This window comes from Camelus bactrianus, chromosome 13 (assembly GCF_048773025.1).
Source record: "Camelus bactrianus isolate YW-2024 breed Bactrian camel chromosome 13, ASM4877302v1, whole genome shotgun sequence".
In the NCBI taxonomy this organism is placed as follows: Eukaryota; Metazoa; Chordata; class Mammalia; order Artiodactyla; family Camelidae; genus Camelus; species Camelus bactrianus.
Window position 1 is genome coordinate 35,892,934 of NC_133551.1, and position 18,337 is coordinate 35,911,270.

Genomic DNA, 18,337 nt, shown 5'->3' on the forward strand with positions numbered 1-18,337 from the left:
TCAGAGAAGTCTTGCTCTCTCCTACTACTCTGTTCTCATTTCCCCATTATTTCCATTCATTTCCTCACCCTATAGGTAATCAATCTCATTATTTTCTGATTTAACTTTCCTGTACTTCTTTTGCATAAATGAGCAGATACACATATATTTTCTTATATCACTTTCTTTTTATATGAATGGGATTATACTGTAAGTATTCCTTTATACTATGCTCTCTTCACTTAACAATATATCCTGGAAATCACTCCTATCAGTTATTATCCTCTTTCACAGATGGAAAGACAGGCTTAAAGAGGTTGAATAACTTGCCCAAGGTCACACAGTTAATAAGGAGAAAAACTGGATTTGAATTCAAGAAGTTTTGACTCCAAAATCCATGCTCCTCCTACATCAGTTTTTCAACCATGGTCGCTGACATATTCCTGGGGAATCTCTAGGTTCTTTGTGAGTTCTCTTAGGTTGTTTTGAAAATTAACGCAGGTATGTGCTGGATCGTCCAGATGACTGTCTCATAACCAAGTATTGCCAGGCATTTTCTTTGCTCACAGATCTGAAAATTAAGCTGTTAAGCTGCCTAAAGTGAGTGCCCTCAGTGAAGCTAGAAATGGAAAGTTGTAGGAAACAAAGAGAGCTGTTACCTGGCTGTGGCCTTGGCTTGTAGTTCTGGGAAGGCAGCATGGCCCTGCACCATGTGGTCAATCTGAAAAATAAGAGAAATGGGTCAATTTTATAGCTTCTCTAGTCTTTGTTTAAGCCTGAAGAAGTAAATTAAAACGTCTTGTTTCTTTCTACTTTTTGTATACAGAGGATCCAAGAATGTTAAAATGCTAACTCAGCAAGAGTGTCCCAGCTCTTTCAGAAGTCTAGCTTTGTTTAATCAACTGTTGGTCTCTTGAATTTATAAAACAAAGAAGCTTAAAGAGAAGAGCAGCAGGAAATGAACTCCCAAGGCTGAACTGGTAGCAGCAGGTAGTATCGGGCCCAAGAATGAAGTTTGAGGGAGGAGTAAGAAGAAGTGGTAACTCAGGGTGAATGGTGGGGGACCTGAGTGTTATAAGTACTAACCTCTGGATTACATCATTTCCCCCTTCTGTTACCCCAGGCTGTTACCCTAGGGCAGTGTCAGACCTTGAATTACTCACTGTGTTTTACTAATGGAGAAGTTGAGTGAAAGAGACTAGGAGAAAGGAGTCCTAGTTTTTAAAAAACAGGCAAAAAATGAGTTGCCCCAGAGCTGTCAGTAGAATCTCCCCCTGACTGAGAAGTTATTGCATGAGAAACTGGGACAGAGCTCTCCAAGGACAGAAATGTCTGAGCTCTGCGGACAACCATCTTTTCATTTGAAATTCCATGTCCAGGATTTATTCCTTAATCCACTTGATGGCTCTAAACAAAAGAATATGTGATCTGCATCAGGAAGAGTTATGTTTCCCCTTGCTGTTACTCTGCTTGCTAAAACACACCCAACACCAGGCTTGAGTTCCTGAACCTAATCTGTGTATTTTCTCAATGTTTACATGAGTCTCCAAAACAACCATTCTGACCCATTTATTTTCATTCAAACTACAAACAGAGCAGTTATTGTGGCATGGAGATAGTTTCTCTGAGCATGTTTCCTGAGACTCAGGACTGTGTAAAGACGAAGAGACTTTGTTCTGGAGCCACAAAAGCTGGGCCTGGGTTCTAGCTCTGATACTAACTAGCTGTGTGACTCTTGAAGGTCACTTAACTGCTCTCAGCCTCAATAACCTCCTCTCCCCCAACCCCATCCCAATCTCCTTTGAAAACAGGATTTCTGGGACATAGAGTATGTCTACCATAATATCACCTAAAATTTAGTGTCACCTAAAATTTATTGACTCATTTACCATATACCAATACTAAGCTAAGCATTTTACATACCTTATCTTACTTATTCCTTACAACAATCCTGTGAAGAAGATACTATTGTCCACCATGGAGATGAGTAAACTAGGACTAAAAGAGACCAAGTAACTTGCCTAAGGTCATAGGGAAGTGAATGGCAGATCTAGATCTCAAATTGAGGTCTCTCTGTATCTAAAGTCCTTGTTCTTAACTACTATATCATACTGTCTACTGAACTTCCAGGTATAATTATTAATAAGTTGTTGAATTCCATTTGTGTAGTGCTGCAGAAATGTTTCAAAATGATACCAAATAAACTGGTCATTTTAATGAAAAGAAAATCCTGCAGGTTTTGCATATTTACTTCATAAAGGTCCAGTTTTGGGTTACTGTGATGAGGCATAGTCTGGACCTTAAAGAGTCTGCAATCCAGTAGGAGCATCACAATGAGCCCACTGGCATCAATAATGGATAATTAAAGCCATTACTTGATTTGATGCTAATTTCTATAGGAAGTGCTTTAGGATTTCAGAGAAAGGAGATTTAAATGAGCTTCCCAGAGGAAGCACAGAACCTAGAATGTGCTGTTCATGCCTGAATGCAGTTACTTGGTATTTATCAAAAGCTGAATGCACCAGGTAATATGACTAGGCTCTGGGATGGAGTGGAAATTTAAGAAATACATATAATATGTAGTAGAATAAAGTAAGAGGTCAATAATTTGGCAATTATTATATAATTGGGAAGGCTGAGAAGCCAAGAACAGTCAGTTTGGAGGAGTAAAGGGCTGGAGGCAAGGGATACGATACCAGAAAGGAGGCTGTGATGAGTAGCGATATGAAGATGGAAAGACGGATCTAGGTATAGACAGTAAAGAGACTGGTCCTGTCCTCAGATTGGCACATTATAGGTGCTCAGTAAGTTATTTGTTGAATAAATGTGGAATATACGAATCATAATGGAGGAATACTGTGTACTTCTTTGCAGCACTTACCACACTCTATATTTGTGACTATTTGTGTGGGTCACATGTTGGTTAGAGGGAAACTGTATGTTAAATTAGAGAATAAATGAAGTGGTGAAAATATGGATGAGGGAAGAGGGTGCAGACAGACAGTGGTTCTTGAAAGTCAGGGAAGCGACTTTGGGCCATAGGAAATTATTTTGATTTGGGGAGCAAAACAATGAAAAATTAAGGAACCTGGTATTGTATGGGCAACAGGGAGATGACTAGGCACAGAAAGTAAGAAACACAGACAAAGCTCAGAGGCTGACAGTGAGGAACAAATATCCCGTCCTTGTTCTATTGTAGCATTTGTCAAGTTCTTCTATAATAATTAGTTTATATCTGTCTCCTACCTTCCACTCTGAGTGCTTTTAAATCAACAGCCTCACTATTTCCCATTCCTCAGTGCCTACAACAATGTGTGGCATCTTGAATGAATGAATGAGACACATGTTGAAGACAATAAGACAAAAAGTGACTGAGTAGTTACAGAATACAAGAAAATCAGAGTCAAAGATGACTTTGAACTTTTGGGTCTAAAAAAAGGAAACATACTCATACTAATCATGTTTTTTTATTTTCTGTATTTATGATGCTTTGGTATCTGGGGACCTGTTGACTCTGGAGAGACTGCCCCTCTTAGGGTTAGCCAATTCCTAGAGATAGTAAAGCCCTCAACTGGCCTGTGAACATGCCTTTCATATGCAAACTGGACCTTAAAGAGTCTGCAGATTACCTCCTTACCACTCTCTCTATGGGTCACTATTACCTGGCTCTAATCACCCCAGAGCCAAGTACCAGACAAAGAAGGACAACCCTGGGGCTTCCTTTGTGGCCTTACATGGCATGACTAGACCCCTTTTCTTAAGAACTGTGAATAATAAATTATCCTTTCAATGGCAATCATCTCCTGGTCTGCTGGCCTCATCATACCTGAACAAGAATGAAACCTACATTTTAAAACAGTAGCTGACAAATAAAAAGACAACCTACAGACTGGGAGAAAATATTTGCAAATGGTACAACTGACAAGGGCTTAACTTCCAGAATACACAAACAGTTCATATAACTTAATAACAGAAAAAACCCAGTCAAAAAAATGGGCAGAAGACATAACACACATTTCTCCAATGAAGACATACAAATGGCCAATAGGCACATGAAAAGATGCTCAATATCGCTAAATATCAGAGAAATGTAAATCAAAACTACAATGAGGTATCACCTTACACTGGTCAGAATGACCAACATTCAAAAGTCCACAAATGATAAATGCTGGAGAGGGTGTAGAGAAAAGGGAACCCTCCTATACTGTTGGTGAGTTGTAATTTGGTGTAGCCACTATGGAAAATAGTATGGAAATTCTTTAAAAAACTGAAAATAGACATAGGATCCAGTAATCCCACTGCTGGGCATATATCCAGAGAAAACTCTAATTTGAAAAGATACATGTACCCCAGTGCTCATAGTAGGCCTCTTTACAATAATCAAGACACAGAAGCAACCTAAACGTCCATCGACAGATGACTGAATAAAGAAGTTATAGTATATATACACAATGGAATACTACTCAGCTGTGAAAAAATGAAATAATGCCATTTGCAGCAACACAGATGTACTCAGAGATTATCATACTAAGTGAAGTCAGGCAGAGAAAGACAAATATCACAGGATATCACTTATATTTGGAATCTAAAAAATTATACAAATGAACTTATTTACAAAACAGAAATAGACTCACAGACACAGAAAACAAACTTACGGTTACCAAAGGGGAAAGGTAGGGGAGGGATAAATTAGAAGTTTGGGATCAGCATATATAAACTACTATACATAAAATAGATAAACAACAAGGTCCTACTGTATAGCACAGGGAACTATATTCAGTATCTTATAATGACCTATGATGGAAAAGAACATAAAAAAGAAATAGATGTATAACTGAATCATTATGCTGTATACCAGAAACTAAAACAACATTGTAAATCAACTACACTTCAATAAAAGAAAAGAAAACAAGAAAAAAAATAAAATAGTAGCTGAAACTTGGGCCTTGGGAAAAGTCTTGAGTTCAAACTCACGGTCGATACTTATATTCTCTGCTACTTAAGAAAAGTGACCCGACCTCTCAGAACCTCTTCTCCTACAACTATAAAATGGGGCTAATAAAATTTGCTTTGCAGGGAAGGTTGTAGTGAAGTACCTGATATAAAGGTGGCTTTTAGTTCATAACACCTATTATGAGAGAAGAGAAGGGGGCACCACTGAAAGAGTAGAAATGACTGGAAGAATTGGCTCTGAGGTCAGCTGTACTTTTTGTTTTTCCACAGCATCTGATGGTAAAGGCCCATCCTGATTAACAAAGAAGGAACCAGTTTGTCGAATAACTGAGCACTCATTTCAAAAGCCTGGAGTGCCTGTTCCAAAGGTTGATCTTTCTACTTATGTTCTATTCTCCGATGCATTTAGCACAGTATAGATCACAGTGTTCCATTAGTGGTTATTTGTTTCCCAGTGAAATAACCAGCTTTACCACAATAACTGTATTTGCTAAGCAGTTGCCTCAGAAATATGTAGACAGAGCTATCCTAATGCTATGATTATTTTGTTTCCTCCACCTTCTCAGATTTCAGCTCTGATTGCTGGCAGCTATAACAGTATGCAGAAAAGGCTATAAACTATTTGGATAGGTAGGAAGCGTAAGCTGGGTGGGGTCAGGTCTTCAGGATGGCGTCCAGATCAGGATCAAGAGGAAAAGGCCATCTTATAATGCACAACTAGAATGGGTCCTTTTGGCGTTTCCTTATAAAGGTGACATCTGCATTTAGAATATGGGAAAAATAGAAATGTAATACAGAGATGCTATGTGGGGAGTATGAGGTGGCATCTGGCCCACAGATGTATTTTATTTGGGGTATACAATATTTTTAAAAATAAGCCAATCTTTTAAAATAGGGAGATTTCACTTCAAGTCCAGATTTTGGTTTCTCTTGATGAATTACTGAAGGTAAAACATTGGATCACCCATATACCCCTATGGCCAGAGTCAGCTGGAGCTGAGTGGTGATTGTTTCCTTCAGACAAGCCTGCATCCTCCAGTTTGTGAGAGGGCCACTACTCCCGATCAGTCCCCAACAACAGACACCAGATTTCATCAATTTATCATCAAGATGGCACTCATGTTTCACTTGTTGTAGAGATCTATTTCTCTATGCCCATCGCTCTGTCAAAGGAGGGAGCATGGAATTCAGCCCGAGGACTGCAAGTGAAAGAAATACTCTGCAAAAGTAAAAACAAAAACAAAAACAAACAAAAAACCCCCACCTCTTTGCCTTGTCTGTTTATTCATTTACGCAGTCAGACTCCTTTAGGCATTTGAGTTTTTGACCCTTGATATGTCAGAGACAACACAGACAAGGACTCCTGAGACCTGAGCTCAGTTCTCGCTCAGGGCATGACCTTGGAAAAGACTATTTCTAATTCCCTCTCTAAAGCATTAAATCAATTAATATGACAAATAGCCAAGAGTTTGTAAAATTACACAGAGAACTGCACTGCCTGAGATGTCAAAACTGTTGGCAAAGGGTTTACAGGCAAGAGAAACACATGACAAAGGCAAATTTAAAATGTAAGAATTTTAGGTTCTATGATCATTTTGCTTATTGCATGATAGGTTTTTCTCAGTTAGAGTCAGTTGTATGTATTAGTCCTGAGGCTGTCATTTTCCTTGCTTCACAGATCAAGCAATCATTCGGCTCAGAGAAATGTTCATCACTTGTGACAACTTCCTTTTATCCATTTGCATTTACCTGTAGTGTCACTTTCTTCATCTAAGCTATTTTAACTCTTTACTTATCTAATCTTATCTCAAAGCTAAAACATTCTGCCTGATTCTTCATAGCTTTGAAATTTTCATAAAAATCTAGTGAAAGAAGAAAGCCTAATCTCAACTATTTCTTTTATACTGCTGGGAAGGATTGTGGGTTTCAATACTGAACAGTTCCTAGGAGCAACAAATATTCCTGAAAGAAAATATAAACTATGTTGGGTTTTTTTTCCGACAACTTTAGTATTAGCTTTACATAGAACAATTTCTCTTACAAGAGGATCAGTTCTGATTTAACACAGGACTAGTTTAGTCAGTTTCATTCACCATCAAAATTGGTAGCTTTGTTCATTTTTACACTTTGTTAATTAGTTCACTTATTTATGAAACTAATGTGATATATGGCTACTTTGTGCTAGGCATCATTCTGATAATTCAGAAAACAAAGATTAAAAAGTCATTGCTTTCACAAAGCTCTGCTTATGAAGGGAAAATGGATATCCCCATATACAAACATAGTGTAGACGGATAAGGTTCTTTATAGATTTAACAAATATTAATTGAACACCTACTCTATTCTAGTCATAGCCAATAACCACAGGAGATTCAGTAGCAATTAAGACAGGTGAACTTGCTGTCCATATAGAGATTATATTCTATTGAAATACAGTCAATAAATAAGTATAATAATTAGAGACAGTGATTAGTTCTTTAAAGGAAATAACTAAGTTACTGTAATAAAAACACTGATTTTAGATAAAGTGTTCAGGAAAGACCTAAGGGTGAAATTTCATCTAAGATATGAAAAAAAAAAAAAGAATCAACTATTTTTAAGTAAAAAGAATAACAAGTGCAAAGATTCTGTAGTGGGAAAGAGCGTCATATATTGGTGAATGAAAAGTATTGCCAGCCACATCAGTAAGGATGCCGTGGCCATCAAGTCATCAGCCACTATTGCCACCCTCGACAGTGAGAGGAGGGAACTCAAGATGGAGACAAGCAGGCAGCCCAGCCTCTGCAGCCACCCCCCACAGTGCCTCCTGAGGGAACTCAGGATGGAAAAGAACAGGATACTTGCCCTAGATGGCTAGGTGTATATTAAAGGAATGATTTCAGTGAGCCCAGATTTTTGCATCTTCTTATATATAGAAAAGTGCTAAATCCCTTAACTTGGGATATCTAGTTTTCTTTAATTAACACTAATCTTATGATGTTTCAACTACCTGGTATTTGTTGCAAAAACTTATATATCCTGGCTCCTCCCTTGCCTCTTTGGAGCAGCCCCTTAGAGTGATCTGAGAGGCTGCCTCCTAGGCTTGAAGTCCTCAGAAAGTCCCCTGAATAAAACATAACTCTCAACTTTTAGGTTGTACATTTTTTTTTAAGTTGACATGTCCTAGGAATTGACAAGAGTCAAGTGAGACCAGACTATAGAGTATGAGTAGGAAAGTTGTATAAAATTGGGATAGAGAGGTAGGAAGTGGGGCAGATCAAGCAGGCCATGGCAAAGGCTTTAGATTTTATTTTAAGTACAATGGGAAGACATAGAAGAGTTCTTTAATTGAAGTATAGTTGTTTTACAATATTGTGTTAGCTTCAGGTGTACAGCATAGTGATTCAGTTTTTTTTTCTGATTATATTCCATTATAGGTTATTACAAGATATGGAACATACTGCCAACAGCAAATCCTTGTTGCTTATCTATTTTATGTATAGTAATGCATAACTCTTAATCTCATAATCCTAATGTGTCCCTCCCCTGTTCTTCTCCCTTCTGGGGAGTTTGTTTTCTATGTCTGTGAGTCTGTTTCTATTTTGTATATAGATTTATTTGTACTTTTTTAGATTCCACATGTAAGTGATATTATATACAGTATATGTCTTTGATTTACTTCGTTAAGTAAAATATTCTCTAGGTCCATCCATGTTTTTGCAAATGACAATATTTCATTATTTTTATTTCTGAGTAATGTTCCATTGTATATATGTGTTACATCTTCTTAAGCCAATCATCTGTTTCTGGGCACTTGGCACTTGGTCTGTTTCTATGTCTTAGCTATTGTAAATAGTGCTGGTATGAATACTGGGGTGCATGAATCTTTTCAATTAGAGTTTTCATTTTTTTCCTGGATATATACCCAGGTGTGGGTTTGTTGGATCATATGATAGCTCTATTTTTAGTTTTTTAAATAATTTCTATACTGTTTTCCCTAGTGGCCACACCAATTTACCTTCCCATCAATTGTGTACAAGGATTCCCTTTTCTCCACACTCTCTCCAGCATTTATTATTTGTAGACTTTGTGATGATAGCCATTCTGATCACAATGAAGTTAGAATACTCCCTCACACCATACACAAATAAACTCAAAATTGTTTAAAGGTTTAAATGTAAGACATGACACCATAAAAATCCTAGAAGAGAACATAGGCAAAATATTTTTTGACATAAATTGTAGCAATGTTTTCTTAGATGTCTCCCAAAGCAAAAGAAACAAAAGCAAAAATAAACAAATGGTACCTAATCAAATTTATAAGCTTTGTATAGCAAAGGAAACCATCAACAAAAATGAAAAGACAACATACAGAATGGGAGAAAATATTTGCAAATGATGCAGCCAACAAGGGGTTAGTATCCAAAATATACAAACGGCTCATACAACTCAATATCAAAAAAACAAACAACCCAATCAAAAAATGGACAGAAGACCTAAATAGGCATTTTTCTGATGAAAACATACAGATGGCCAACAGAGGGGTTTTAATCAGGGAAGAGTCATAATCCTATTTGCTTTAAAAGAAATTATTCAGGAGTTTCACTTCTTAAAATAACTGAATATCTCTTATAATACAAATTTCCCCCCGATAACAATTATAAATGCTGACCAAAATACATAAAATAATTCTCCGAAGATACTGGAAAGTGATCAAAGCCAGGTAGAAACTGAAGAGAAATAGATACATGGAAGATGAAAACAGCATTATGTGTGTTTCTTGATTTTACAGATTTTTGTCTGAGGGCAGGCCTCAATCAGCACCATGCAGGACAGCTAATACTCAGACAGAAATATGTAGTCTTCCTAGTTAAGTAATGAGAGGTCAGAGTTCAAGGCAACCATAGCAACTAGAAAGTAAGGGGTAGGGAGATCTCAGAAAGGAGAGAAGTATAGAAAGAGAGCTCGACACTATGCATGTAAATGTTGCCTTAATCTCTGTATGATCTCTGAATTATGTTATAAGTAGCCCAGCTAAGACTTAAAGAACTCAGCAAAGATTTCAGTAGTTGCTCATCACAGGAGAGACAAAACTTGGGAGTTTGAGTTCAGCCAAATAAACTACTGCTTAAAAAAAATACTCTGCAGAGAAATAAGAATAATCAAGTGTCTCTATAATATAACAATTACAATGTTCAGGATAAGACCCCCAAATTATTAGACATATAAAGGAACAGGAAAATGTAATCCATTCTTAAGAGGATGGTCATTTAATGGACAATGACCCTGAGATAAAACAGATGTTAAAATTAGAAGACAAGAATTTTAAAGCTGGTAGTTTAACAATGCTTAAGGATGTAAAGGATAACATTCTCATAACTAACAAATAGGAAATGAGAAAGAAATAGAAAATATTAAAAAGTAGAAATTCTACTATTGATAAACTTATTATCTAAAACAAATATTTAGTGGATGGTCCCAACAGCTGATTGGAGATGGCAGTCAGAAGAGTCAATGAATTTGAAAAAAAGATCAATAGACAGTATCTAATTGAGAGAGAGAGAGAGAAATATTGAGGAAAAGAAAAAACCCCAAAACAGAATCCCTCAGGGGTTATATGACAATAGCCAAAGGTCTTAAATATGTGTAATTGGAGTCACAGTATGAGGAATAAAAGAAAATGGGGCAGAAAAGATATTTAAATACATAAATGCAAAAGATTTTCCAAACTTTGTGAAAGACAACAATTTACAAATTCAAGAAGTTTAGCATTAGTTTTTCCCTGGGGGAAGAAGGATAAACACTCAAAGCACCACATCTAGACACACCATAATAAAAACTAACATTAAGAAAAAAATCTTAAAAGTAGCCAGAAAAAAGAATACACTGTACACAGGGGAAGAACAAAATATATGATGGTTGACTTCTCATAAGAAACAATGTCAGAATACAATATATTGATATTCTTAAGTGTTGAAGGAAAAACAAAACCTATGCCTATGAAATAAGAATTCTATATTAAGCAAAAAATATATTTCAAAATAGAAGGTAAAATAAACTCATTTAAAAAAGAAAACTAAGTTTTTTATTGTTGTTGTTGTTGTTGTTTCCAGGAGACCTGTAAGAACTAAAGAAATGCTAAAGGAAATTCTCCAGGCTAAAGGGAAATATCAGATGAAACTTAAATTTTCACTAAAAAATAAAAAAAACCAGTGGAAATAGTAAATATGTCTATAAACACAAAAGATTATGCTTTGTTTCTCAGAATTTCTTTGAAATATGTGTGACTATTATGGACTGAATTGTACCCTTTCAAAATTCAGAGTTGAAGCCCAACCCCTAATATGACTGCATTTGGAGATGGAGACTTTATGGAGGTAACTTAGGTTAAATGAGGTCGTAAAGGTTGGGCCCTAATCTGATAGAATTGGTGTCCTTATAAGTAGAGGAAGGGCCACCAGAGCTCTCTCTTTATGTCATGCACCCAGGAAAGGCCACGTAAGGACACAGTGGAGAGGTGACCATCTACAAGCCAGTAAGAGAACTCTCACCACAAACCCAACTTGTCAGCACAAATAGCACCTTGATGATGAACTTCTAGCCTCCAGAACTGTAAGAATATAAATGTCTATTGGTTAAGCCACCCAGGCATTTTGTTATGGCATCCTGAGCAAACTAATACATCATTTAAAGCAAACAATTTAACAACTACTATATTGTTGAGTGCACAACATATATATATAGAGACACCACACATATGGCAAACTCCAGCATAAAGAGGTGGAGGGCTAGTAAATGGAACTATAGAGTTGAATGCTTTTTGTATTTTACATGTTAATACAGTATGCATTCTAAGTAGACTGAAAAGTTTAGGCTATTTACTGCAATTCCTAAAAAAGTCATTAAAAAAGAATGCAAAAACAATGCCTAAAATACAAATAGAAGAATTAAAATGAAATTCTGAAAATTTCAGTCTACTCTTGTTAGAATGTAAGCTTGACAAGGGGACTGATTTTTGGAAGTGGGGCCAGAAGGGGCTGTTTTTGCCAATGCCTTTTTCTCAATCAGAACAGTAGCTTGAAAATAGTAGGCATTCTATAAATACTGGGTGTCTAAATAAGCATCACTCTAAGACTTTAGACTTGACTTTACAGGTAACTGGAGACCTATCAAGAGTGACATAGTCATGTCTACATTTTAGAAAGATTGTTTTAGCTCTAATCTTTAGAGAGGGTGATGTGGACTAAATGTTTGTGTCCCCCCCAAAAAATTTATATTTGAAATCCTAACCACTAATGTGACAGTATTGAGAGGTGGCATTTGGGAGGTGATTAGGTCATGATGGTGGAGCCCTGATGAATGGGATTAGTGCCCTCATAAAAGTGTAAAGAGACCAGAGTTCTCCCCTTTCCAGCATGTTGAGGATATAAGGAGAAAACAGCCTTCTGCAACCCAGAAGAGCACTCTCACCAGAACCCGACCATGCTGCTACCTTGATCTTGGACTTCTAGCCTCCAGAATTGTGAGATAAATTTCTGTTGTTTATAACCACCACCACCCCCATCCGTGGTCCTTTATTATAGCAGCCTCAATTAAGACATAGGAGCTAAAGGGGGAGAGGTTAGTAGCAAAGGTAATTAGGAAGCTATGTAGGAATCCAGGTAAATATACAAAAAAACCACAGCAAAAGTCTGGGCAGGAGGAGGGAACGGGGGGCATCTGTTTATGCAGAGCTGGTGTTTGTATCCGTGAAGTCATTCTAAATAGCTAATGTGAGATGCTGGGGACACACCCAAGTTTGTATACCTAGATCCTGTCAACACTGACCTTTACAAAGCCTGCCAACTGTATTTGCTTCAAAAGACTTGAAAAGAAAGTCACGTTAACTGATACTGATAACTGATCATTACTTCCAAGGAAGTCTACAAGAGAACTGTAAGAAAAAATCAGACAGGCAGCTCTACAAATGTCACGTCCAGTTTTGGAAAGATTTGGGGCTTCCAGGAGCTGACCTAGGTTTGAATCAAGGCTCTCCCACATACAATTGTTAAGACCTTGATCAAGTTACTTCACTGTTCTGAGCCTGTTTGGTCACTAGTAAAACTGACATAACAAGACTGACTACATACACATGCTGTGAGGATCCGGTGAAATCCTGAGTCCTCTTAAGGGCCTCAGTGTGCTTGGCACATAAGCGGGGCTCAGACTATCAGCTTTCTTCAGGGAATGGGAGAGAGAGAAGAAACATCCATCTTCCCTTATTACCCTGGGGTGACTGAAATACACAAGGAGCACCTGCTAGGTAGCAGAGGTGAAATGGCTTATGCCCCATAAACTAGCAGTGACATAAATGATTCTCCCAATTGGCTGCAGGGGTAGTGCAACCTACTTTTACAATAAACTATAATGATCAGTTCTATATCCAACTTTCTCGCTAGATAAAAAGCCACTGGAGGACAGGAACCATGTGACCATGTTCCTGCCTGGCCCAGAGTAATCCCTTAGGAAGTCTCTGTAACATGATGGAAAGGGTGAATGAAGGAAGAGATGACATCACTACCTCCATAACCCGGACGGCACTGTGTATGGGGCAAGATCTTTGTGTACTCAGTTATGAAAGACTGGCTGACCCTCTGAGGCTGGCCCCAGGCGGAGGGACACTGTGATGAAGGAGGAGGCAGAGAGGCAGCCACAATGCACACACATCCTACAATTCCAAGAGCATGCAGCAGCTAGCTACATTGTGACCCTGTGGCTCACGTTCATAAATTTTAATTCTGGCTTCAAACAATTCATAGGTAACTCCCCATCAAGCCCAATTGTCCCAGAAAGCCAATGCCACCACAGGGGTGGCTTGGGAAATTGTCTTAGCCTCTCTTGCCTAATGCCTCCCCCCAATAAAAATGACTTCGAGTAAGACAGAGAAGAGTGTGTGGAGAGAGGCATGGCTAAGGTCCAGCTGGAAATAAACTTCAGCATCTGGATACAGTGACTGCACGGGTCGGTGTTCTGTGGAAAAAGTCTGGGCAAAAAGCGATGTTTTTTGCATAGCTCTTCTGGAGAGAGTATCGACAAGCACGAGAATCTTTGATGGGTGTTTGGTGAACAGAAATAAATCATCCATGGGAATGGGGTACGTGTCCTTCTGAGAGGAAATAAATATCAGCAGCACAAGCTTGAAATGAGTGAAAAACAAGTCCAAATCCCAGTCAGAAGAAACAGCAAGAGCTGCGGAGCCAGGAAAGATCCTATCCTATTTTCTTCTTCATCCTGAAGTTAACCAGATGGAGATTTTTTTTGTTTTTAAGTACCAATCTATTCACATACTTGGAACGAAGGGTTTTACTTAGAGATGGAAGATCTGCATTTAATTGTAAAAATGAGACAATTTTTTTTTAAATCTAGAATTTAGATAATTTTTGTCTTTTTCTTTTTTTCCCTCTCTTCATTCCCCTCCTTTATTTCCCTTTTCTTCTTTCTCGTCTCTTCTGCTTTAGAAAGTGGACTGACGACAGTGTGTTTATCGTTATTTCATGGACAAGGAAATAACAGGGCAGACCCTTTTAGACACAGAGTATGGGAGAAGATGCCCACATGAAACACAGAACAAAAAGATGTAACTTCCTCTTACAGTGTTCCATCTGATGACAGTGAGCTGTAAAACCAGTGATAAGAATTTACAAAAGAATAAACCAGAATTAAGTAAATGGGGAAAAAAGGTGAGTGAGTAGCAAAGGAACTGCATAGAAAGGGCATTGGTGGTACACCGGGCATCTCTCCAGGCTGTGCTTGCCGTCCTTAGTTTTAGTCCCTCATCTGTAAAATAGGGATAATAACTGTACTTAACCTGTGTGAGTTTTAAGAGGATCAAATAAAACAGTACATGAAAAGCTCTTGGAATTGAGACTGGGAAATAAGCCTTCAAAATAAATATTAGTCATTGTGATCATTATGAATATCATTCAAGGATTAACAAGATTATATGTATAAATCTTTCCCACAGGAAAACACGCTCAGTAAGGTACAGTTATTGTTGTGATTATTACCATCATCATTGTTTCTCTTCTCTTATCTCTTCATTCTGTAGGTGGTTTCTTTCTCTTTGCTTGGCTTCTCTGGACTGATGGTTTATTAGTCATTTTTGTGCTTGATGCAGATTTGTGCCCTATTATATTAGCTTTTGGACTTCCTTAGATTTCACTCTCTGTAACCCACAGGTCAATCATGCCCCATCCCTACATCCAGTGAACTTATATACATAGATGTGCCCTAAGTGGAACCCTCATGGAGCTTCATTAGTTAATGGCGCAAAACCAACTAACTAGATAAAGGTTAGCAATTCCCATGATTCTTGTCAAAAAAACCACAGCGGACTGTTATGAAGGTTTTATTAATGGTCAAAAAATGTTCACTTTTTAAAAATTCAAATTCGGGCTCAGGAAACAGGCGTAACCAATTCTTGTCCACCAAGATACGTCATGATGTTTGGGCAAAGATGGCTTATATCCATAGCAACAGAGCAAACTTTGAGCTGAATACTGGGAAAAGCATTTCCAGACTGACACAGATGTTCAACTAGCATACTAAGTCTCTGAAAACCTGTGGATAGACAGCTTCATGGACAATGAATCCTGCACAAAGAGCTGGTTTACTGGATTGTTATCCTTGATAAAAAAAAAAAAGGACTCTTGGTTGTGTCATCTATGAGTTCTGGGTCTCCTAAGGGTAATTATACCATGATGTGGTCTTGAAAAGGGCTATGTTTCAGTAATGGGTTTTCAATGTGTCATAGAAAGGGAGTGGCTATTTAAGTTGAAAGTTGTATAAATACAGGACACTAGTTTAAACAGGAGAATGTAAAGTTCTAATCCCACTGCACCTTAGGCATTGAGTGATGTCTTCTTGATTTTTCTAGCCCTGATTATTAAGACCAATCAGATGTTATTTATTTTATACTCACCGAGCCCTCTGACTAGACAAGGAGCCCCTTAAAACCAGGGACTAACAGGGGTCTAATTCATCTCTCTAGCCTGGTACAAAAGTAAAGGCACAAAACATGCTCTTTGAATCCAGCTATCCACCTATGCTTCCATCAACTCTGAGAGAATTTGAGGCAGCTAAGAATAAAATAGAAATACACTAAGAAATGGAAATGACTGGTTACTTGTAGGCACATCCAGCTTGGAATCAGTTCACTTTTCATTTGGCTGAACATTCAGAAGAACTGGTAGGGGATCAGACCATAAACAGATGATTTCAATCTAACATAGTAAATGTGAGGTTGGGTAATTCAGCCTGGGTCTCATTTTCCCTTGCTTTCCACATTTAATCCCTCTGAGGTCTGCTGATTTCTTGACCTCAGTTCTCAGTCATTGTTGCCACTGCCCTCATTCAAGCCCTCATGGCTTTTTGTCTGTGGACTAACCCACTAAAGCTGGTCTCTCAATGTTCAGCCATGTGCCCTAAAGGCCTTCTTCCTGCCAGCTGCTAGCCAGTTTTTATAATAGAGATCTGACAACATCCATCATTCTTCCAATCTTTTACCTCTTCCCCTTGGTCTACTACCTAAAGTTCAACTCCTTAGCATATTTTACAGGGACTTCTTCTGTGTGGTCCCCGCCCAGCTAACTTTTACTGTAAGTCATTTTTCTAAGAACAGTTTACACCACGACTGAAACTCTGCAATTACCCTCAAATATGCCTTGTTATTGTTCACTCCCGTGTCTTTGTTCCTATGCCAGTTTCTCCTACCTGGAAGAATATCCCTACCTTTCTTTGTCTGGTTGGTCCCTATTTATCTTTCAGGCTCAGCACAAACACTTTACCCCCTGCAAAGCATTTCTTCATGTAGCTTTGTATCAACTCTGTGCCTTGTACCTCTGGTAGAGTACTCATCGCACTTTTATAGACCTTCTGTCGTCCCTATGAGACAACCCCACGAATTCAACACAGCTTCTCTAAGCACCTTCTATGAACCAGGCATTGAAATGGATACAAAGAGAAGTATGATATGGCCCGCACCTTTAAAGAGTTCATAGATTTCTGAAAAAGACAGATTATCACAGGATGTGCTAAGAACCGGAGTTGTGTGTTAAAGAACAAGTAAGACTCTCTGAGTAGGAAAAGAAGCATATATACAAGCACAGAGGAGTGGAATACCATAAGCCATGGGGAAGCTGTGAGTAGGGCAATCTGGCTTTAGTGACAAGTCCATGTGTGGGATTGGAGAGGACAGACCACAAAGTGAACGATGTGCCCAGAAAACTATCTGAACTATTCCCAGGGCTATGGGGAACCATTGAAGGGTTCTGGCTGGAGATTAACACAGTCCTTTTTACAAAGTAAAACATCATGCTTGTTGCCATGAGAAAACTGGGTTGTTATGTGAAAGAAAGCTAGGTGAGAAGATGGGTTAGGCATCAATGCCTGGACCAACATTTATTCCTTTGGCAAACACAGACTGCATATGCTCCATATGTGATGTGAGGCTGTACCCTAAGAGAAAGTTAATTCCAGTGTAGGAGTCTGCTAATCTTCAGAGACTGGGTATATGGGTGGTGTGACAAAACAGACCAGTCAAGGGTGTAAAAACATTAAAGACCATACTCAGAAAGGGACAACTTACCAACTTTCCAGTAACACTCTGACCACCTTCATTCAGCCAGAATCCAGGGACCATGGCTGAGAAATAAGGACCCCAGATTCCTGGTACAAAAATCGGGTCTTTGCTGATCTAGAAAGAAAGGGGCAAAGTATGTGAAAACACTGATCCTCAAGGCTAGAACAAGCTTTATCCCCCTCCCATCTAATGTTTCTATGATCATGGAACTCAGCTTCTTATTAAATATCTTTGATGGTGGGGAAGTCACTCCCTCCAAAGGACGGGCATGGCTTCATCTTTGGAAACCTTTCTGATAAATTCATTCAGATGTCACGGTAGCAAAAGAGATAATTTTGGAAAGAAACTGATGGGACAGTTCCTAGATGGCTCCCTCTCCGTGGTAGACTGACTGCAATAATGGTCCCCACCTTCTAGCCCTCCCTGCACCCACTCGCTCTGCAATATGACTTGGCAGCTCCTCTCACTGAGAGGTGGGGTCACTGCCCCTTGAATCTGGGTCAATAAGTCAAGTGATTTGTTTTGGCCACCAGAATGAGGTGGAAGTGACACTGTGCCAGTTTTCCAGGCTTGGGCCTCAAGAACTATGTGCTTCTTCTCTTCCTCCTGTCCGTCTCCCTCTGCCACGGGAATACACCCATGCCAGCCTGCTGGATGGAACACATGCAGCCCGCTGAATCAGCCCAGCTGTCACAGGTGATGTTTCAGATACATGAGAGAACTCAAATATGATCAGCAAGTCCTCCTAGTCAACCAGCAGCTGGCGAGCCCAGATCACTAGAGTCACCCAACCGACAGACTTGTGAA

The 18,337-nt window shown here is 38.6% G+C and overlaps 1 protein-coding gene across 6 annotated transcripts in view; it reads right to left on the reverse strand.

Annotated features, from left to right (window-relative positions):
• FGGY (FGGY carbohydrate kinase domain containing) overlaps positions 1-18,337 on the reverse strand; it is a 389,130-nt gene that overhangs the window by 115,670 nt on the left and 255,123 nt on the right. For 5 of the 6 annotated variants that reach the window (XM_074376389.1, XM_010949914.3, XM_074376385.1 and 2 more), the window contains 2 exons: positions 17,537-17,644; positions 639-700 (listed from right to left, as the gene is read on the reverse strand). In XM_074376389.1, the coding sequence (XP_074232490.1) occupies positions 639-700; positions 17,537-17,644 (170 nt within the window). The remainder of the gene's footprint in view (positions 1-638; positions 701-17,536; positions 17,645-18,337) is intronic. The other variant, XM_074376388.1, reaches the window with a different exon arrangement.